The following is a 23,710-nucleotide window of genomic DNA, read 5'->3' as shown; positions in this document are numbered from 1 at the left end:
TTCCAAGCGATAGATCAAGACAGCCAATAGCACATGAGCAAGTTTTGGTTGAGGACGTTGCGGTGCACCCGCATGTGCAGCCACGTGCATGGGATGCAGAAGTCGAATAATCGCTCCCTAGGAGCATAAGTGGAGTCGCCGCAATGCTTTTTGAGGTTCTTTTGGCTCTGAGTTTGTGCTCAGCTGCTCAGCACGCCTAGTTTACTTTTTTCAGGATCTTTTGGTGCTACTTTTCTGTTTATAAATTTTAAAATAAGACATTTATTGCAAATTTTATTAAAATAAAATCAAATATTCATGATAAACTGGGAAACGGCTGCACTTTTTTCCTCAATATTGTCTTTTACTGAATGGCGCTTTTTACTCTTGCTCAGGTTCATCATCCCATAATATGTTACTTAAAAAGACAAACATGCGAGAGCCTATTGAAAGGATTACAAATTTGCAGCTAGTTGTATTTTGATTTTCAAGTTAACGGGGTACTCCTTCGATTTTTCATTTGAAAGTGTTTGTGAAAATGTAGCTCACTTGAAAAAATCACAAAAAAAATCGTACCTTTAAGAAATTATAAGGATTTTTTTAAAAATCCTTATATGTAAGTTGATAAGGAGTTTGATTCAGGACTACCGTTTGGAGTCCATTTCTCAAAAGCGACAAAACTCTTTAACCAGATCCGAGGAATTGGAAGAAGATCACAACTCGGGGTGGGAGACATCGTCGCGGCCTAAGAACACAGCTTAGCATGCTCATGGACAAAAAAAAATGCACTTGTTTAACATATATTTTGTAATATTTACAGCAGATACATCTATAAGAATCGACCAACTGATGGCTGTTGAAAATTACAATGCCTTGGCGTAATGACCGACACACAATAGACGCACAACTATGACTCATCCGGTTTTGGCTCAAGGATCACCGGAAGTTTCTCTTTGTGATCCCCACGCAATACCTCAACAATCACCTGAGACAACCAACCCACATAAAAATATATATATCAAAAGTCGGATGAAAGAGAGAGAAAAGTGTTTCTCAACCTTTCTCAGTAAGAAAAATTCATAGGAGTTGTATATATATAGTAGTAATTGAAGCATAGGTGATACCAACTGGAAGAATCAGAAAACAAGGATACGTTATGGATGGAGAAAGGGATATAAGAAACAGAAATGAACCAGGTGTAGAAACAAAATCAGGTTGCTAAGTTTCATTACCGTGTCGCCAACGTTACATTGGTCAAGGATTCTGTACAGGTCGCTGCCATTTGAAACCTTCTTTCCATTCACGGCCGTTATGATATCACCCAAAACAAGGCGTCCATATGAATCTCGTTTCGTGGGTTGCAGTCCCTGCAAGAATCCTCATTCACATTGGGGTCTGTCGGCTTTCAACGTAAGATATAAATACAGTTAAAACTTAAAAGTAACTGGTAATTCATGAAATGGACTAGGCACTTCCATAAATCAAATACTCTGGCATATATTGTGTAACTTATATATATATATATATATATATATATAGAGAGAGAGAGAGAGAGAGAGGTGCCACACTCACAAGGAACCATCTCAGACTTTGATTTTTTTCCTAATTGGCAGTTGGAGATAAAAAAAAGAGAAAAAGGATACGGACATTTTTATCATCTATTATTAACTCCCAACTTTTTCTCTTTTCCTATCAACCATTATTCCTGAAAAAAAAATCAAAAGCTGAAATGGTTCCTTACGAGTCTGGCACCTAACATATGTACTATATATATATATATATATAGGCGGTGATAAATACCGCTTTGCCGGCTGGACCATTTGGAGGAGCATCGAGAACAAGAACCCCACTAACACCCAATTGTTCAACAGATTGATCAGGTGCAAACTTGATACCCAAAATAGGCCGAGTAACTTTTCCGAATTTGACCAACTGCTCAACAATGCCGCCGACCTAGACAAGCAACACCAACATATGATGTCAGAAACCTGTATCTTCGAGCAGCAGGTAGCCAGTCTGGAACTACAAGGAACAAATGAAAAACCCAAAAACTTGCTCCAAAGCTGGATAAATGGAAAACGGAAAGGACATACTGTGTCAACTGGAATTGAAAAACCAACACCAGATGATGCCCCTGATGGTGAATATATCGCTGTATTTACGCCAATTAAGCTCCCCGAACTGTCAAGCAGAGGTCCTCCACTATTCCCTGGATTAATTGCTGCATCAGTTTGAATAACATCCTGTATGGGGCGCCCTGTTGCTGCAGAACTTATTTCTCTTCGGAGCCCACTAAAGAGAGATGGTCAAACCAATAATTATCACATCTAATTAAACTCTTAAAGTTAGAAACTTTTATAACTAATAGTTACAATTCAATTGTGTATCAAAGAACCAAAAGAATTTCTAAAAGAAACTATTTAGTAGGTATACAGGTTCACATTTAGTTCACCATTTAATACTTGTTAATCAGGCCACTATTTCATTTGTTCTTGTATACAAAATAGCAGCTTAAAAAAGATTTAAAAGGTAATAAGGTTATGTTCATTTGTGCATTAAAGCTGGACTTTATGCATGTTCATGTATGCATACACACAGATGGGAAAGCACACAAGTACATACTACCCCCTGAATGTAAGGGCATCAACTAGATCAGAACTCGCACCATATGTCTGAAATAGTTCTCAACCACACTAATTGCCCAACTACAAACGTATGACCTCTAAGGCTTTTAAGAATTGATGTTCCACTGGCAAACTAATGCTAACTGGTTGAAAGCCAAGCAAATAAAATGGAAAATGGATACTAAGGATTTTGTACTTGTCATAAAGGAACACTTGGAATCATGAATTCTCCTTGATTAGACAGGTACTATCAAGAGTTTATCAACAGATACTTCAAGGCATTTTCAAGATTTTATTCAGATGCTTCTTATAATAGACACTTCAATTGAAGATAAGCGCGCATCCTAAATCTAGTCTAATATTGAAAATTGCAAATAACAAAGAATCATGAACTTAACTTTGTAAAACATAAATTTTTTGTTTAAACAGGTCAAAACAATATTTATGTGAATAATGATGACATGGAAACAATCCAAATAAGATATCCATGATAAAATAGAAAATCAAACTTTAGAGAGAAAGAATAGGTAGATTTACCTGATTACGCCTGTTGTAAGTGTATGGTCAAGACCAAACTGCAATTCCAGACACCTGAAGGCGTCAGTTACATCATTGGATGCTACACACGGATATAAAGAAGAAGAGCAAATTCAAGGCAACATAGAAAAACCAAAACATTTGTTATATTGCTTTAATCTTGTCGGATGATTTTGAAGAATCTGATACCTGCCACATAATTAAAAATAAAAAATTCTTTACGACTTTCAGCAATGTAAAGGTGCATAGAGGAAACCTTGATCAAAACAACAAATTTGCAGCCGAAACACATTTTTTCCCTTCAAAGTTCAAACAATTTCTCGCTGTTCAGAAACCCAGCATGAGCAGAAGACTTGTCAGAGACTCAGAATTACATAATAAACCTTGTTTATATACTTATGTGAAGGGATGGTTATGCTCGATAAGGAAAATTTCAACAAGAAGGAAAAAACAGTGACTAGTTAATATAGTTATTCATCAAACTGTAAAGCCCACAATTATCCATCAACCATCAAGCCTTGCACAACTGCATAAGTAACTTGACAATCTACAGTCTTCCATAATCCATATCTATGTCTATGTAAATACTAATCCATATTAAAAACTTTCAACTAGATTAAAACTAATCTGTATATATATATATATTCAAGTTTGTTGCAATAGGCATTTATTCCATCTTCTGACTACCATAATCTCTCTTGTCCCTCTTAAAAATATAACCTACTTGTATGTCTTCCTCTCAGTGTGCACAAAATTCCCTGTATACACATAATTCTTAGAATATGATGTGTAGAGTGTCATGGCTTTCCCAACCACCTGAAGTTGTTTACAATATATCATTGATGATACGGATACAGTCTCCATGTCCAAATTGACATAAAAATTATGCACATTTATGTTACCAAAATAATCGTATGCTCAAGAGAATAAAAACATGTCCAGTCAGAGTGAAGGGCCTACCTATGGGAGAGCCAATAACAAAGAAAAGAAAAGCGACATTGTGCTAATACTTTCATGTCTATTGAAAATTAAAGGAATATGGTACTTGAAATTACCCTTGAAAAACAATAAGAAACAAAAGGAGAAAATACTCACGGGATTTCCAATTGCATATACTTTCTGGCCTACAAGCAGGTCAGCTGAAACTCCAATAGGTATAGGTCTTAATTTGTCCTCTGGTGCATCAATACGCAAGACAGCGACATCCTTGTCCTGGTCAAATCCAACAACTTGTGCCTCATATGTTGACTGGTCAGAAAGAGTTACTCTGCACATAAACCGTGCATGTAAATAGCAGCCTTTGTACAATCAATGAGAAATGAATTAGTGCAACCATGCAATATTTCTATAACTTTATACTTGTTTTGTTGTTCTTTGTCTTGGATTGATATAGCCACATCAGTGGTTATTGAAAGGGAATGTGTTCAGCTATCCACTAGAATATTCAGTTACTCAATGAATCAATGAAAGAGTTTACTTACCAAATATGGAAGTCGAGAAAGCCAGAATGAAGAAGATGAGTTCAAACTTCAAAGTACCCTGGTATAGGTAGAGTGAAGTGGGAATCACTTGAAGAAAGTTATTCACATGGATGCAGCACCACGTTCGACGATCAACAATTTGTTTTTGGTGTTTACAAAGGGACATGTATATAAGAGGACACAGTGCTGGATATAGAAGAGAAAAAGCAGTGGCACACAGGGCGATGCTAATTAACTAGAAAGGACTCAGAACCCTGGCCAAGTTTGACATTCAATTCACTCATGGAATCGGCAAGAATTCCACCTGAATGATCAGAAGGAAGATCCAACTTGAGCTCAAACACCCAATTTTTAAAGCTTTTCATGCCTTAACCTGGAAGCCATTCCAGTTGATAAATATACAGATAGGTTTTCAGTCCACTCAAATGCCTACCTTGGGAGTGATCACAACCCTCAACATTGTCAAAAACTAAATATATGAAAATGAAAATAGTATCAGTCAAAAACCCATGCACAACCAGATGTATATTTTAAGGACGATTTCTCCATTTTGATGCACAAAGAAAACATGCATATGAATGGTAATGCTAGATTAGGAGATGCCTGTGCTTTTATTGCACAAAAGTGGCACAACTTGAGCAAATAATAAGAGCTCAAAAGCAAAGAAGACAAATACTTGCCAACCATCCATATGCGAAAAATTGAGAGACTAAGGCCATACCATGGACATTGTTGCCAATATAAAATTGTTGAGCTTAACATAGAACCTTAACGAAATCTATCAGAAGATGTAATTTCTGTTCTCTCCTCCTATTCACTTAGTGACATCACCTTCCTTGTCAATTATATAATATCTAAAGAAGGAAAAGTGAAACTAGAGAGCACAAAAATCTTTAGTAAATACTGAATGGTATAAGACCAGTAACCATAAAACTGATGTTAAATCAGAACCTCGGGAGAACATACAACACAACCTATACAGAAAGATGCATGCCACACATATGGCCAAATTATCATATGCATATTTATGTTTTACAAGTCCATTCCACATGCATGTTTGTGTATATACAAGTGCACATAACTAAAAGAATTGCAGGGCTAACTTTATGACAAAGGAGTTCTCGCGTAATAATCTAAATTACACAGCTGACAAGACACACAAGAAAAGTAGTGAATAAGATAAGATAAAGAAACAACAGAGTAATATAAAAATTAACCAACCTAAGGTCAGAGGCACCTCGAATTACATGGTAATTTGTAACAATATGCCCTTCCTTGTCCCACACAAATCCAGACCCAGAACCTTGTGGTACCTCCAACACATCCAAAGTGAATGCATCTTGCCTGCATATCAATTATTAGACGTTAACAATCAGTTCTGAATTCCAGAAAATGCTATATGATTATCATGGGATAGTACAGGGGAACTATTCACTCAATCTGACACTTTATAAATTATTATTCTGACATCAATAGCGTCACAATAGCAAGGCCAGACCAGTGCAGTGTGATATGCAACCTTGAAATTCAGCATGACCGGAATGGGCTTCGGGAAACTATTTTGGTTTGATTTTTGAATAAACTGACCAGTCAGAGCAAGCCTACATAGCCTATTTAATTCCTTGAATTGAGGATGAAATTGTCATGGAACTATCGAATTGACAGAGCTCAACTTAACTTGAATCAGTTCAGGAATTAAATAAACTAATGGAGAAATCGTGAACTGGGTTTTATGAGAAACCAATTTCACCATAATTCACAAAACGACACAGTAATGGGTTGAAGTACGCTCCAGGTAACTCGTAGGATTCCCCGAATTCAGGCCCAGATTTTGACATTACACCTGACACAGTGACACTGTCGATCTAAAACATGAACTAGCGAAGGTACACTCAGGGAAGACCCATTCGATGCTGGGGAAAAAAAAATATAGCAATGACCCACAACAGAATCATAATTTGAGATCTAAGACAGGAAAAATCCCAAGAAGAGAACAAAATTGAACACACAAAGGAGAAGGCAAGTGATTCACAACCTTACAGCAAGATTGGTGATATAGACGACGGAGGGCGTGTTCTCCTGGAACAAGCGGACAGTAGCGAGCTCATCCGACTGCAATTTCCTAGGAGTAGTGACAACGAAGGCCGACGCTCGATCGGCGTCGGCGGCAAGCAAGGACACAGAAAGAGCAAGGGATGTGCAAAAGATCAACAACGAATCGAGCTTCAAGGATGATGCAATGGCTTTATGAAGAAAACAGAGGAGCTTAGATACATGGTGGTGGTACTGCTGCTGCTGCAGCTGGCGGTGGTTTGTTAGGGCCGCAGAGGTGGTGAGCGTGCTTCTTCTGAGAAGAGACGCTCTGCAGACAAAGAAACGTAGTCTAATGGTGGTGGTGGTAGTGGTGATGACGCCGGCTCCGGCGCCGGTCGCCTTCTTGGAAAAGGAGGAAGCCGGAGAGGGAGAGAAAGCAGCGAGGGAGTGGAGGGAAGAAGGAACCAGAAGAGAAGTGGCCATCGCTCTCCGGAGTCACTGGATTGAAGAGCACTGGCGAGCGTTGGTCGTCGTTTTTAATGTCTTTTATAAAATTCCAGAAATTTGTGCCATCACGACCTTCCCAAACTAATTACAGAAACGGATCTACTATTTCTCAATTTTCTAATACAAGGTGAAACTTTGTTGAAAATTGTCAATTACGGGTATTTAGAAAAAGATAGGGCAGAAACGTTGTGTGTTCAAGGCCCTAACTTTATTCAAAGAATTTAAGGCCCAATCGCAAGCGTGTTTAGCTTGTTAAGCATGGATGAAAGCTGCTTCATGTGTTCAATTATAAGAGAAAGGGCATGAAAGCCTACCCTTTATCGTTAGTGGCGCCCGCGAATTCAGGATTTTTTTGGTTGTTGAAACACTAGCTCAAGTTTGGTATAAAAACAAAATATAATTTTTAACTTACCATAATTTCAAATTATTTGATAGAAATTTTTGATAAGTTGAAGTGAGCAATAGCCCACACTAGCTCCCATGTATCTCTATCATTACCTTTTATAGACACACCAAGATAGGCCTTGATAGCGGCTTCAGTTCTATGCATGCCCCATTTGAAAATTTGTTAGTTTTTTTATAGTTACAAGAGAAAGCACGGTGGTGAGTGACTTTATAGCAAAATACTATATGTTAGGTGTGTTTCTAGAATTATTATCAAGTGCCAGGCTACTTAAATAAAGTGTTTCTGGTCCTTTCTTACATGATTTTAAACTTTATGGAGTTTTCCATTTAAGTCCGCACGTCTGGCAATAATTGAAGAACATCTGATCCATGAATCATGAGTTTCCTGCATGGAACCCAACTCGCTAGAAAACTTTAAGTTGGGGCTCACCTTTTCGATCCTCGTTATTTTAGGTTGAAAATTAGGCAAAATTAAGAGAAATGAAACTCTCAACTCCAAATTTGTATTTCTCAATTTACAAAAAAAAAAATGAAAGAAGAACAACTTTAACAACCAATTAGTCAGTGACTATCGGCTATTGATTATGGTATTTTACCTACGACGATATTATTATTTAACAAATAACCTATAAAAAATTTTAAAATTAACTACAAATATTATCGTTAGCGAGAGGAAGAAAGTGCTTTTAATGTCCAAGCACGTCGATGAAGTGCGCCACTGTAGTCCCAACCATGGATTTTGAAGGTTCTAGGTGCTTCCTGGATCTGGATATGGCATGGCAATCCAGAAGACAAGATATAATATACGCATATGAACGCCTACATTTAAGACATAATTTCTTTGGATTACATACCGTATTCACATTTAGGTTCGGATCAGAGGCAGATACCGGAACTTAATGTGGTCTCAAAATTGGGATTGGATTGAGATGCATAACCCGGATCCAAACTATTAACACCCGTCTCAAAGGCAATGTGGATTCAAAGTTACATTTGTGACGAATCGAAAAGAGGCACGTTGAAGAGGCAGCTCAAAAGTATTTAGTGCAAAATATACCCTAGTCTGAGACGAGAAATCCATACAAGAAATCAAATGTTTTTTAATAATAATAATTCAGGAGATATAATGCCTGTTTTTTCATAAAATAGGAAACAAAAAGCAAGGCGAATGAATGGTCACATTTAATACAGATGAAGTCAATTAAAAAATACGAGAAATTTTCAAAAAACACACTTGCACAAGATATACACCTACTTTTTCAATATTGTTAAAAAATACACCTAAACTTTACATCATTAAGCAACACTTTTTCATAACCCTTTGTTACTACTGATTCAAGCAGGGGTTATCGCCACAAAGAGACTAGATTACTGCTAACAAAGAAGAAATCTGAACTCCATTAGTTTGTAGTAGCCTCTTCGCTATATTTTATGACATTACATTATGATTAACTAAATTCAAATTTCTTATTTTTATTAATATCCAGAATAATTATGTGATTTTCTTTCTTTATTAATCTTAGAAAGCTACTCAAGAAAAGCATAATTGCGTTAACAAAGATAGATATGCTATCATGTTATTTTTCAGAGGCTGAAACACTGAGCTAATAACTAATTTGTCAAAAATAGTTCTCTGGATCTTTTGGCAATTAAAAAATTACGCTTACTTTTGAAAATATCGAAATGTTAAGAGTGTTTTCTACGCACAAGTTGGAACAGGTTCAAACAAGCGTTTTCAGCATGGATGGATATCTCAGGTGAATCATTTTGCAAAGAAAGATGGAGAATCAAAACTGTATTGCGCATATTGATTATGTCAAATTGGGTGAATTAATTCGTTAATTTTTTTTAAATATACTTACATAAAAGCTAAAAATCGTAAAAATACAAAAAAAAGGGCAAAAATAATACTGGCATAATTGAGATGTCTACACCAAACTTAACAGCAAATATGGAATAATAAGCGCCAACACTGAAAGGACTAGTTTAAAACAAATCTCATGCCTTTCTGGTCTCCATTTATTTTCCACTTGTAACCATTACGTATTAGACTCTGAATAACCAAGAGAATTCAGAACTCCATAATGTAATAGATTTTTGAAAGTCACTGAAAGGGAGCAAGTTTCATGAACTGTAAAAATTCAGACCACAAGGGCTCCTTTTACAGTAAGAACCACCCAGGGTCCTTGAAGAGCATCCCTGAATCTATTTGATTAAGAAGAAAGGGCTTAAAAGAGTTCCATCAATTCAAGGCCTACCAGTGTGCTTCTCAATCACCGGCAGACGTTCTTGGCCCAAAAGAAAAGACAGTAGATACACCTTAACTTTTTTGGAGGAAAGCACCTCTCTTTTTCGTTTTTAATTCTGTCTTGATTATTCAGAGCCAAGACTCTCCATCAGGAAACAAAGGTGTACATGGATTCCCTCTCCAATCAAAGGCACAAGAAACACGACCCTGTACAGGCCTGGAGGCCGACTGAGATCAAAATATAATTTCCCTCAGATCAAATTCAGCAACATTTATGCAGCAACACTGTAGAGCCATGCCCGTTTTACCGCTGCAGAACGGTAGCCAATAATGTTACCCGGCTAAAAGATGAACGACATTCAAGGAACAGCTCTTACAAAAAAAATGTTGGTGACAGGGAAAGAAATATGAGACTAACTGATTAACAAAAATTAGATGGTCCTCAGTAAAAATAGTACATAGTTTCTGGTACAAGTAATATATAACAATGGGATGGCGCCCAAAATCAAGCGCAAAGGAATTTTCCTTCACCTCTTGCCCTTGTGACATTTACAATTCTCTACTGTCTAGGAGACAAAAAGATCAGAATTGCACAATGCCCATAAGCTGGATGATCACGCCAACGGAAAAAAGGTTGGTTGGTGGGAGAAACAAAAGTATTTCGACTAAATTTACAGTGGCTTCTGGGGTCACAAAGGCAATGTGATTTGCAGCAGCCAGCAGCAAACAGAATGTTGGATCACGTGCCACAAACTCAACCATCAGTTGAATATGGGTGTTCTCCCCCAGATGGATAAATCTTCCCAAGAAATTACATGGCAGAGGGGGGAGGAGGGAGGGGGAGGGGTTGGGGTGGGGTTTGGGCTTTGGGGAACAATGACAAAATGTTGAGCCAAAGTTGCTGAAGAAAGAGGCATGCAGATAAACCAAAAACAGGACAGGATATTGTAGACAGACAGACCTCGGACATTGATAGTTAAGGAGAACCATTCAACCAGAAACAACTCGGCGAACAGTTAATTGAGCCCATTCTGCAGTTTCCTTAATCATGTAATCATCAGAAGAAAGACATTCATCAACGAAGTCTCTGTAAAACACAGACTGCCGAAGTAGGGGAGCAGCACTCACACCTAATGTATCCGCCAAGTCCCCAAGAACACCAATTGCAGCTTTTGTCACTGTGTCATCCCTGAAATGGAGGAAAAAAAAAAATTCAAGGCCCAAAGAGATTAAAGTAAAGTGAAACCTTAGAATTTACAGATTAGCGATCACAAAAATCACAATTCCAGTAACTACAGTGGGGGTTGTAAGAGCAGAGAAGACAAAGTACATACATCTCCCTTTCCTGGTAAATGCTCTCCAAGAACTCAAGAATATGACCAGCATAAGGCATCAAAATTTGCGTCTTGGATGAACTACTTTTGAAGCCCTGAAAGATCCCAGAATAAGCTTCCAATATACCACTTCTCAGTTGATTAGCAAATTCAATTCCTTCATCATCTTCAAATCTGGACTGCATAATGAATTCTGCAGCACTACGAAGCATTGGCATTGTGCAGACCAGATACCTATTAAAATTTTCACCTATTGCAAGTGCAATATCACCAAAGCAGGAGAATATAAGTGGTTTCACAGACCGGTGCAACTGGTCACAGGACAAATTTTGCAACAGCACAGTCATTATGCTATCACAGAATGGAAGAATTTTATCATCTAATGCCCTACACAAGTCACCTGTAACACCAATAGTAACAGCACACACTTCATGTTCATCATAATTTCGAAGACCCATCTCCAGATATGAGCTGAGATCCTGCATATGCTTTATGAAGTTTTCACCAACCAAGTAAGCCAATGCACCAATAGCAAGCATTGCCTCTTCATGCACTGCCGAGCTTCTGCATGCAAGAACTCTTATAAACAGACTCATCAATTGATCTGAACAATGAAGCAAGCCACACTTCGTACTACTAAAACATGTTAGCTTCTGGATCACAACTTGTAAGCACCCACATAGAAGGCCTTGCAGCTCATATCTTGCTTCTCTCTCTTCTGAAGATAAATCTTGCATGTTGAGAGAACCATCCAGTTGAGACATAAGGACTGGAACCAGTTGAATGACTATTGATGCGGTTTCCTCAGATGAACATCTGACAACCTCATTCAATGTCTCACAAGCAGACACTCTAAGCTTCGATTCACCAGCATCACTCCTCTGAGCAGCAATTAGAAGAGCATGCATGACATCTGGAAACAGTGGAATCAGTACCGAGGATGCAACTTTTTCCTTTTGATAACCATGTACAAGATGATATAGTGCACCACAACTCTTTTCTGCAACAGTAGGTACATCTCTGAGGCTCTCAATCAACACTGACAGTATGTGAGGAAATTTTGATTCATTAACTATAGAAATCTTTATATGAGAATCATGCATAAATTCAAAAATCCTTCCCAAAGTCCATGCTGTGGTGCTCTTGACATGATTGCTTTCATCTTTCATGGCATGAAGCAAAAAATTTAGAGCAACATCAACAAAGGAAGACAGTTTATCAGGTGATGGACCTTCCAAAATAGAACCAAAGGCATAAGTTGCAGCCTCCCTTCTTCTCCACTCAGGTTTTGTTATGTTTTCCTCAACAAAGGGAACTACAAAAGGGACAATTTCATCCCCAACAGCTCTAGCAATCAAACCCAGGCATGTTCCTCCAGCCATGGATATATTCCAGGCACCTTCATCTTGATCCTGACCATCCTCTTGCTTTAGTAAAGTTTCCAAAAGCATTGGGACCAGAACAGGAAGCGCCTGTTTAATGAAGTAAAAACATGGAGTGTTTGAAACACCATTGACATAGGCTTCAGATTCTTCTAGTATATCAATTTCCTCATCGCAGATAGTGCTCCAAAATTCAATAGCTTGAAGTGCAACAGGTTCATCGTCTTCCTTGATAGCCTTGGCAGTTATGATAAACAAGTCTTTCATGTAAGATACAAGCTTAGAATAATAAGCTGATGCTATAGAAACCAAACACTCAAATGCAGCCAGACGGATTTTTGTATTTGATGATACAGTTGCCTCACACACGACCTTCAAGATATACTCCCTTTCAGTGTCATTGTTGAAATTGCTCTCGGCAAACATAATAGCATTATTTAGTGCCCGAGTGGCATAAAGCCTCACGTCATCACTTCTTTCAGTAGCATTCATCCCTTGAACAACAGCTGTAAGAATGGAGTTTACTTGGTCTTGCGACAGAACATTTGCAGATATTTCTTCACACAAATAACCAAGGGTTTCTAAGGTAGCTTGCCTAACACGATCGGACGATTCACCCTGTGACTCGCCCATGTTCAGCAATAAAACCCTAACAAGGTCTTGCCACTGACTGAGAGGTAACTCAATGCAAGCAATCCTTGAAATGACCTGAGATGAGGTAGATCTAGCATCTGAGATATGGGAAAAAAGTGTAAGCAATAAAAACTCCTTGATCTGTTTCCTTACACCTTCATCTATAGAAATCCATCTTTTTGCCAATTCAGCCTTCTTGGATGGCTCCCTGGCATCCAAAGCATTTTTCAGAACTAACCCTGCTAGCATCCGACTTTCAGTTGGCTTCCTATCATTAGCTAACTCAGCAGATAAAGATATGAGAAATGTTGGAAGGTGGTTCTCCTGAAACTTCCTAATGGTATCTTCAGCAAGATTTCTTACCGTACCATCTATAGATTGAGCATTTAGAAGAATTTCTGTCACTTCCACTGCCATTATTTGTAAACGGAAGACAAAAATCTGCATGGAAAACCCAAAAAAGAAATATATACATCAAAATTTATATAGGAAAAAAGAAACGTCATCAACAGAATATTTTTTTTGCTAACTTCTACAATTGGTTAGCACATTGTCAAGGTCCAGTGCCATACAACATGAATTGGATTAGGAGACCTGCTAACCAAGAACACAATGCATCCGCCTCTAATGGAATTTTCATATCACAATTCTAACTAATGAGCTCAAATTGCTAAGCATAGGATCCCTAACAAGCTTGTAAGCATCTAAGCACATGCCCCTTTAACAGTTTGTTTGAAGTGGACATTGTGGTGCTGCTTTGCATATTTGACTGGTCCATTCCAATGTTGTTAAAATCAGAAATTGAATTGGATTAGCTGATTTTTCAATTCATCTGAATCAGTTATGAATTGGCAAAAGAAAATTATCATATACATTTTTTCAAAATAAAAGAAAGAAATATAAATGTAAAAAATTAAGGAAAACTTTAAAAAGTTTTTATAAAAATGTATAGTGTACAACATCCAGCACCATAGTATCAGCCCAGTGAATTCAATCAATTTGCCGCCAACTCAATTTGAATAATTCAGCTGATTTTGACAACATGCCATGTATTTGGGAGGATGCTAAATTTGATGGATTTGGAATTCATGGAATGTTGGGCATTAGAGGAATGCCAGCGTTCCAGGAAACAAATAAGCCTTAAAGGCCTCTTACAGACTGGTTGGAAACCCGAAAAGTTTAAAAGATTAACCTAAAATTTATATATGAACTCACACAACAAGAGGGCTTCACACACAGAAGAAACATGTAAAGGAGAAAATTTACATGCATTAACATTTTGAGGCACTGAACCTATATTGATCACTTTGAATAATATAAACTCATAAAAAAAAAGAAATTCCAAATGCATATGTTTCTGCATAATACATGCTCTATTTGTCGATCTCTCTCTCTCTCTCTCTCTCTCTCTCTCTCTCCCTCCTAATGAGGGCTTCACACACAGATGGAACTTTGAAGTTAGTCTGTTATGTAAACCGAACCTCAACTTGAGAATAAAAACACTCCAAGAGTTACACTCTTAAAGATGCCAGCCACTTCAAGAAGTCATACAAGGAGAAACCTCAAACTAGAGGTGCAACACTTCTAATGAATCTTCAATAAGATACAAAACCAGGCCTTAAAGCCCTTGCCTAAGCAAGTGAATATAGCCACCCTTTATAGTTTATATAGAAGGGACTACAATAGAGGCCATAGAACTAGATGTTGGAGTAGTTCCAACAGCTAGAAATCTAGCCGTTGGGACTAGTCAACTTCTAGTCAAAGTCAAAAAAGGTCAAGTCAAAGTCAAAAAGGTCAAAATAAGAAAAAAGAAAATAAGCAACAAGAAAAATACATAAATAAAAGGAAAAATTACATAAACATCCTAAGTACCAGAATATATATATATATATATATATATATATATATATATATATATATATATAAAATATAAATCTGGACACATACATTCTGACACCCGCCCCCTCAAACTTACGGTGTAATGGCTGAAAGTTTGCCAAGAAGAAATTGAAACCTGGCAGTAGCAAGAGCCTTGTAAAGAAATCTCCTAGCTGATATTCAGATGGAACATTGGAGAGGTCAATGTTTTTCTGAAGAAACTCTTCACGAATATAGTGACAATCCATCTCTATATGTTTTGTTATTTCATGGAACATGTAATTGCTGGTGATATAAATTGCACTTTTGTTGTCACAACAAAGCTTAACAGGATCAACTAGATGGATGCTCATATCTTTCAATAAACTTTTGAGCCACACGGCAAAATATTCAGCTTCAGTTGATGATAGAGACACCATGTTCTGTTTCTCGCTCACATTGCCAGGAAATTAACGAATTACCTAAAAACACAAAAACCAATGGTGGAGTGCCTATTATTGGGATCTCCACCCCAATCAACATTTGTATAAGCAAGGAAGATAAGAATAGCCCTTTGTTGATTGTATTTTTGACATAACGCAGAATTCTCATTGTCGCCCCCATATGTACTGAAGTGGGTCTTTGTCGGAATTGGCTTATAACATGAACCATATGAGCGATATTTGGTCTGGTGATAGAAAGATAAGAGAGAGCACCAACAATTTGTCCAAATGGAATTGGGTTCTCTAATATCTCTCCATCATCAATCTTCATTTTTACTCCTTGAGCTTCTGGTGTCTACAATTTTGTCATCTGAAATCCCAGATCTGTCAATGATCTCACTAGCAAACTTTATTTGCGAAAGCAAATATCCTCTTATGCTATAGGCAACTTCAATTTCAAGAAAATACGTTAGTCTTCCCAAATCAGTCATTTGAAAGCAATTCTTAAGAAATTGTCTTACTTCTATGATTCCTTCATCGTTACTGCCTGTAATTACCATATCATCAACATATAACAACAATACAATTATGTCTATAGAAGTGTTTTTCACAAACATGGCAGTATCTGAATAGCATGATCGAAAATTTTGATCAAACATGATACTACTAAACTTGTCAAACCAAGTCTTAGGAGCTTGTTTTAAACCATAAAGAGTTTTCTTAAGCCGTAAAATTTATGTTGTTTGAGACAAGTCAAGTCTAGAAGGGGGCGCTCATGAAAACTTCCTCATTTAAATTTCCATTTAGAAAAACAATTTTAACGTCCATTTGAAAAATAGACCATTGTTTAGTAGAAGCAACTGCAATAAGAGTTTTAACAGAGATCATACGAGCAACCGGAACAAAGGTTTCTTCATAGTCAATCTCATATTTTTTAGCATAACCCTTAACGACAAGTCTAGCCTTATACATTTCTAATGTCCCATCACTTCTAGTTTTAACTTTATAGATCCACCTACATCCTATGGCCTTTTTCCCTGTAGGTAAAGAAACAATTTCCCAAGTCTCATTATTTTTTATGGCTTTAAGTTCATGAATCATGGCTTCAATCCAATTTGGATCTTCCTTAGCCTCAAGATAAGATGAAGGCTCATAAAAAAAAATGATGTGCCATAAGAGAAGCTTGGTATTTAAGAGAAAAAGATTCATATGAAATAAATCTTTAGGGAGGCCTAGTATGCCTCTGAGACCTTCTAGGATTGGATTGATTAGCTTCTTGAGTTGTGTGGCTATTTCTCCTATAAACAATAATATCTCTTGGAGGATCATCATTTGTAGAACTATCTTCTCCAATTTCTTCAACTTGATCCTCATCATTAGAATCATCATCATCACCGAAATCAATCCATAAAAAAACATAATCCTCTAGTTGCTTGGATTCACTCTTAAACTCATCTTCATCTTCAAAAAATATCACATTTCTAGTAACATAGACTTTATTTCTTTCAATATCATAACATCTATAACCATTATGTGTTTTTGAATATCCAATGAACACACAATTCATAGCTTTTGAGGAAAGTTTATCATTTTTGTCACTTAAAACATAACATTTGCAGCCAAAAACTTTAAGTCTATTATCATTTGGCTTAATATTGTATAGTCTTTCAAATGCAGAAATATGTTTCAAGATTTTGATAGGCATTCTATTAATCAAGCAGGTTGATGTTAAAACAACTTCAGCACAAAACTTCTAGGAACATTTTTTGATAAAAGAAGTGTTTTTGCGGTTTAAATAATGTGCATATGTTTTCGTTCAGTCGCTCCATTTTGTTGTGGAGTCATTGGGCAAGATTTTTTATGTATGATGTCTTTGTCTTTTAGGAATTGTTCAAATTCATTTGAAATAAATTCACCTCCCGAATCACTTCCAAAGACTTTAATGTTGGAGTCAAATTGGGTTTCAAATTTTAATCAAGTTATAGAAATTCTTAAATTTACAAATGCCTCTGATTTGTATTTGAGAAAGTAAGCCCCAAGCATGCCTTGAGAAATCATCAATAAAAATAACATAATATAATAATCTTCCTTTAGACATAATAGGTGCGGGTCCCCACACATCTGAATGCACCAATTCAAATGGCATTTGGGCAACAAAATTTCTACCATCAAAAGGTAAGGCATTCATTTTTGCCTTGATACAATCATTACAACAAAAAGTCTTTTGACAATGTTTTTCCAAGAAAGGAAGGTGAGACATTTTCTCTAAATTTGAATGTCCAAGCCTTTGGTGCCAAGCTTGAATATCACATTTCTTGATGGTATCGCATGAGGGTCTTGAAAGGTCCAAAAAATCAATGTAGTAGAGATCGTTTGTCTTAAAACTTTCCCCAATCGTCTTCTTGGATAAATGGTCCTGTATCAAACATTTATATTGTGAGAAAACTATATCAAAACCAAGGTCAGCTATTTGGGAAACAGATAATAGATTCAAGTTCAGTTTAGGAATACATCTAACTTGGGGCACTTTTAAAACTTTGGAATTCAAATGTTTGATCAAGATTTCCAATAAAGTCAATTTCAAGAAGAGTTCCATAAGTTGCTTTCACAAAGGAATATGAATTATTGGTGCATTCAACGAGAAGGGATCCAAAGAAGTCATAGAAAGGATGCACCCGAATCAATAATCCCAAAAAGACTTACTTGATGAAGTAGACGCAACAGTAGCTCCCAATGTTGAAGGTGTACCTTCTCTCTTAAGCAATGGTTGAATGACTTCAATGAGTTTTGGGAGGAGAGCACTTATGAGTTGATCAAGATGAAAGGAACTTGATTCTTTCTTTTTTTATTGAATGGGAGCAGCCACATTGCTTCTTTTGTCAACACTTCTTAGCTTTGGACATTTGGGTTTAATATGTCCTTCTTTTTGACAATGGTAACAAATAATCCTTCTCTTTCCTCCTTCATTTGATCGGTTGAAATGTGGAGGTCGATAAGGCTTTAAGTAGGCCCCCGACCTAGATGTAGCAAAAATGTTGCTCGTTTTTTCTCTATCAAGGTTTAGCCGATTCTCCTCCATTTGAAGTTCAGCAATAGCATCATTCATAGATGGTGTTTTAGGACGATGAAGCAAGGAAGTTTTAACACCATCAAATTCGGGTCTTAGACCAATGACAAACTTATAAAATTTATCACGTTGAATTTGCTTTTCCCTTAAAACAAGATCTCGTGCATCAACCCAATGTGGTTCAAATATGCTCAACTCATCGTACAATTGATCTGTTTCAGCCACATAGTCTTTAATAGATCTATCTCCTTGTTGGAGATTATGAATCTTGAATTGAATGTTATGCATATATGCTACACCCCTCGTAGTGTAAGTTTTCTTTAAGTATTCCCATGTTTCTTGAGCAGAATTTAATTTTGAAATTTGCCGACTAGTAGCGTTGTCTACACAAGTCAGTATCCATGTAATAATTTTATGATAGCCTATCTTCCATTCTCCCCACTTCTTATTATACTCAGCCACAACCTTTTCCCTTTCCGTTCCATCCAATTCTTCAGCCTTTCCATCAACAACTTTGGTCAAGACTAACTGAGGTTCAATTTTTGTCCCATCAATTAGTCCCCAAAGGTTTTTACTACGGATGAAATCCTCCATAATTCTAGCCCATTGGATATAGTTTGTTGATGAAAGTTTAGGAAATGGAAGAGAGGAAACTTTTTCATCCATGGTCAACAAGGATAATCTACTCACAGTTTTAGAAAGCTTGTGCCACGTGAAGAAGAAATGATCCCAGCAGCAAAAATAGTTAAGCTGAAACCAGCCACAAAACTAGCAATAAGAGAGCTTGAGGCAGCACCAAAATAGTCCACAAAATCAGCCACAAGGTCAGCAACAAAGGCGCTTGAGATGGCACCAAAACAGTCTACGAAGTCAATCACAGAATCAGCAATAAGGGAGCTTGAGGCAGCACCAAAACAGTCCACGAAATCAACAACAATTTCAGCAAGAACTTACTATTCTTCATGCAAAACAGTAACCACCACTTCCATCAAACAATTGGTGTGTTTTACAACCATGAAAGCAACAAGAGCTGATTCTTCAAAGCTTTGAAAATCAGCAAAAAGTAGAACCAAACCAAAGCTCTAATACAATGTAAACAGACCTCAACTTGAAAATAGAAACACTCCAAGAGTTACACTCTTAAAGATACCAGCCACTCCAAGAAGTCACACAAGCTCAAACTAGAGGTGCAACACTTCTAATTAATCTTCAATAAGATACAAAACCAGGCCTTAAAGCCCTTAGCTAAGCAAGTGAATCGCCAGCCTTTATAATTTATATAGAAGGGAACTATAATAGAGGCCATAGAACTAGACGTTGGAATAGTTTCAACGGCTAGAAATCTAGCCATTGGGACTAGTCAACTTCTAGTCAAAGTAAAAAAAGGTCAAGTCAAAGTCAAAAAGGTCAAAATAAGAAAACAGAAAATAAGCAACAAGAAAAATACATAAAGAAAAGGAAAAATTACATAAACATCTTAAGTACCAGAATATATATATAGGCACATACATTCTACCAAGTTACCCACTCTTCGATGGGCAACCAATAATAGCCACTAAGCCACTGGCGCCCATCAGTTGGACACCAAGCACCTCCCGTGCCAAAGTTGAGTAGACAAAGGAATAAAGGATTATTATTGTAGCAGCATAATCAAATAAGATGACCACAGGATAGTAAACTATCGGCAGTAAATACATCATAAATGTAGGCTGAAGAAACTATATAGTAAAAACTAAGAATGAATCATAGTCACAAATATCGTTCATGGAATTTAAATGGTAGGCATCCTTTGGCAACACAGAAAATCTTTGTAAAGTGACGTGAACAATTCAACAATTTTTTAGGAAAGAAAAGATCCTAATAATTAGGCAAAAGTAAAATGGATGAAAAAGTAACAGAGAACATAAAAAATAACTCGATGAAATGATAAAAATGACGTTTTAGTAATGATAAAATGAAAATACATATATTTATTAATTTTTAAACTTAAATAAAAAATAATATAAAATAGTGAGAACAAATGCAAAAAATTCATTTTGAAGTTTTCCAAAAAAATGGGGAAAAGACGGACTTTTTCAATTTCATTGTTCTTAACGTTTTTATCAGGTATTCTTCGAAAGAGACAGGTTTTTTGTCACTATGAGACAAATTGGCTCGACAAGTTCTTCCATTTTTGTGAGAAAATTCCATTAACAATTGAATGACCATATTGATAAACCATATAGATGCCACCCAGAAAACAATCATGACAGTGGATAAATTGCACATGATCACCCGATTCTACTTTTTCCAGTACAGACCCATTACTCAAGGTCAGCCTTTGCTACGAGTGAGATGAAACCACCATATATACATATGGAGGTGAGTAAAAACACAGTCACGACTCACGAATATCGTTTCTTAAGTACTTACTAGTGAGGTTTTTGTTGATTATTCATGAAAAAGTTTGTTATCTTGGGAAAATGTTGAGAAATCAAAAAACTGAAATATATAAAGTTATAAACATGTAACAGAAAAATTATGTAATTATCAGCTTTGTATTAATTTTCATACATAACCATTGGTCAAGATTAAAAATTGTTTTTAAAATGATAAAAGAAACAAAAAAAAAGTTAACAAAGGTTTAAAATACATTCAAAATGGGCAAAAGAGGAGAAAGTAAACTATTGTGGTATTGTCATGACAATATCGTAAGAAATATTTTTTGGCACTATTTCACCAAGATATTCTGCCATTTTTTATGCTAACCCTATTTTGACAAGATTATCACTATATCTTCAAGAATAGTAAGATATCTGTGGCAATGTAAAAGCCAAGCCAACCAACAGGATTATTTCAACATGGTAGCTAAAGGACCCAACCTACACCGAGATTCTTGAGGCGATCTGGACTGCTGAGGTGTAACCTCAAACTTGGGCAACAATAACCTAGAATCTGCCGTATGAATGACAAACAGAAGATACATAAACTGAACAAAAAATATTACATTATTCACAGACACAAAAAAGTCTACCAAAATATTGCATTAAGGACACTAAAAATGGAAAGCATAAACCAGAAACATTATAAATTTCCAGCTAACAAGACAGCTAAGTGGGGAAAACATAGGAAACAAATAGAACAAACTTTTCAGGCAGTGAATTTATTTTGCTCACGAAAGATAGCAATAGATGATGACAGCAAAGATTAGAAGCTTCTGAGCCAAAAGGTAGATGAAGAAACATCCGGAGTTTCAGACGACACTAACTTTTGAGTTTTGACTAATATCTCTTGTCATTTAAGTCATTCGGTTCAAACCAGTTCCTGGTTAACAGAAGAACAGAATCAACAGCAAAACCCTAAACATTTTTGAAAATACTCAAATACTAACCCTGCAACCTATAACCTACGTCATGTCTAACACATCAAAAGCTAACATCGACAACAAGCAAAAGACACCAGAAGAAGATAAAACCAGACGAAACTGCTTGAATTCGACCTGCAAATACCATCAACCTCACAAATTTCCAACACTAAACATGACCAAGAAGCCAAACCCGATGACCAATATGCCAGACCAGTATACTCAGCCATGAGTTCATCATCAGGTAACTCCACCATACCGCATATTTTACCCACCCCACCCATAGAGTTTCCCGCTGTCTGATCAGGTACGCCAAAAGAAATCCCACATTCGACTATCCTTCAAAGACAAAGCGGCAGAAACGAAAGCAAGAAACAGAACAAAAAACAGCAAAAAACCATCGGATCCTTCACAAATGACTAAAGCAAGAAACCCTAGGCAAAGGGGGCAGTTTTGGCAACAGGAAGCGCCATTTGAACAGTACAAAGAAGGACAAAACTTTTGCTTCATTAACAAAACAAGACAGGAAAGAACAATTGGAGGAAGGAGGAAAATGAAATCACCGCTACCTCGTTCCTCTCTCTCTTAGAGTTTCCCTCTCTTTCGAAATGCAAGCGGGCGAGGAGACGAGGGAAAAAGCGGAGGCGCCCCGAAAAATAAAGAGAAAACAGTAGTAATCCGAGTGGGCGCAGGCGCACACAATTTCTTCGTTTGAATGCCGTTGCGAATCCTAATTACCATTGTATTCCCAGAGATTCAAATTAAAGCCCTTTCGGGCGGGTCGCTCGCAGGGGTAAACCAGGAAAACCTGTCCTTCCCGACCTGAGACGTCCCCATCACTTGATATTTCGTCCATCCGGAAATGCACTTCACAAACAAGGACCGGGATTCCTCGTCCCTATCGTCAAACCGTAAATTCCATTGATGCAAGATCTTACATTTGCATGTTATTTCAATTAAATGGGACTGATTCTTATTCATTTCTTGGACCTTGAATTGTAGAATTTCATCTGTTTAATTTTTTTAAATTTTTTTGTGCTTCTAAAAAATTCAAACTGATGGCATGTTGTCATGGTGGGAAAAAAATGTCATCATCATTTTCTCACACTTTGAGATTGTTGCCGTTTGAATTATACTGGATTTGTTTTCCGTGTTTGATTTGATTAAATTATCATGGAATATAAAGGGCCCTTTTTGTTTCCCTCATTCTTCCATGGAAATCTACTTTTTTCTTGGGAAAATAGTGATTTCCTAGCCAAAGTGCTTTTCGTAGACCAACTATTAAACACATTTTATTTTATCTGGACTGGACGCTCACTTTGACGAGAAAGTAAACACCTTCCTTGTTCTTATTAAATTGGACTTTCCTTGCAAGATTCACATATACATTTTTCTTTACCATGTACGACGTCGGCTGATCAATTCAAATCATGTACTCTTTACCATATCAGACTTATCAAATGCTTAAATATTCATATTCGAATATGAAAGATGAAAAGTGTATATTATACTTGATAATCCAATATTTTAATTCACACTATGGACCCAATATATGTCTGCCTTTCATATTCACATCCGAATCTGAATCTGAATTTTAAATACATTACTGAATCCGAACCCCATTGCGAGAGAGATGTACACAAATTAGATTATATGATATTTATTTGAAACTGATTTGAATCTGAGCAGATATTTATTTAAAGTTAAATCCAAACCAATGTTGTCATTTTTAAATCCGAATTCGATCTCATTTCTTAATGAATGTTAATTTTGTTTTCATATTCGACTTTTTTGAAGCAGCTCAGTTAGATATGTGATCCGTTGACATTCTTCCTC

General features: G+C 36.7%; 2 protein-coding genes across 3 annotated transcripts; both read right to left on the bottom strand.

Moving 5' to 3' along the window:
* Positions 1 to 749: 749 nt before the first annotated feature.
* Positions 750 to 7,174, bottom strand: LOC116261306 (protease Do-like 1, chloroplastic). Its single transcript, XM_031640004.2, has 8 exons — positions 6,657 to 7,174; positions 5,843 to 5,965; positions 4,236 to 4,407; positions 3,141 to 3,178; positions 2,073 to 2,271; positions 1,780 to 1,932; positions 1,212 to 1,346; positions 750 to 964 (listed from the first exon to the last, which is right to left on the bottom strand). Exons 1-8 carry the CDS (start codon positions 7,136 to 7,138, stop codon positions 887 to 889), a joined length of 1,380 nt encoding a protein of 459 aa, XP_031495864.1. The 5' UTR covers positions 7,139 to 7,174; the 3' UTR covers positions 750 to 886.
* A 3,032-nt stretch (positions 7,175 to 10,206) lies between these two features.
* Positions 10,207 to 22,585, bottom strand: LOC116261427 (importin subunit beta-1-like). 2 transcript variants are annotated; one of them, XM_050079707.1, is made up of 4 exons: positions 22,444 to 22,585; positions 19,222 to 19,393; positions 11,150 to 13,605; positions 10,207 to 11,004 (listed from the first exon to the last, which is right to left on the bottom strand). In XM_050079707.1, exons 3-4 carry the CDS (start codon positions 13,579 to 13,581, stop codon positions 10,806 to 10,808), a joined length of 2,631 nt encoding a protein of 876 aa, XP_049935664.1. In that variant the 5' UTR covers positions 13,582 to 13,605; positions 19,222 to 19,393; positions 22,444 to 22,585; the 3' UTR covers positions 10,207 to 10,805. The 2 variants fall into 2 exon arrangements, with proteins under 2 accessions (XP_049935664.1, XP_031496028.1); XM_031640168.2 differs by lacking the exon at positions 19,222 to 19,393.
* Between the last annotated feature and the right edge of the window lie 1,125 nt (positions 22,586 to 23,710).

Source organism: Nymphaea colorata, chromosome 9 (assembly GCF_008831285.2).
Source record: "Nymphaea colorata isolate Beijing-Zhang1983 chromosome 9, ASM883128v2, whole genome shotgun sequence".
NCBI classification, from domain to species: domain Eukaryota; kingdom Viridiplantae; phylum Streptophyta; class Magnoliopsida; order Nymphaeales; family Nymphaeaceae; genus Nymphaea; species Nymphaea colorata.
The sequence above is the reverse complement of the archived record's forward strand: the minus strand, read 5'-3'. Positions and strand labels throughout refer to the sequence as shown.

What these genes read in the sequence shown, in the direction of transcription:
- LOC116261306 (XM_031640004.2), bottom strand. Translation starts at nt 7,138, where the DNA reads ATGGCCACTTCTCTTCTGGTTCCTTCTTCCCTCCACTCCCTCGCTGCT. An exon ending in CGAGGTGCCTCTGACCTTAG is followed by an intron (nt 4,408 to 5,842) that starts GTTGGTTAATTT and finishes GTTTATGTGCAG; the next exon opens with AGTAACTCTTTCTGACCAGT. An exon ending in ATGGTCCAGCCGGCAAAGCG is followed by an intron (nt 1,347 to 1,779) that starts GTATTTATCACC and finishes GGATTCTTGCAG; the next exon opens with GGACTGCAACCCACGAAACG.
- LOC116261427 (XM_050079707.1), bottom strand. Translation starts at nt 13,581, where the DNA reads ATGGCAGTGGAAGTGACAGAAATTCTTCTAAATGCTCAATCTATAGAT. An exon ending in ATTTACCAGGAAAGGGAGAT is followed by an intron (nt 11,005 to 11,149) that starts GTATGTACTTTG and finishes CCTCCATTTCAG; the next exon opens with GGATGACACAGTGACAAAAG.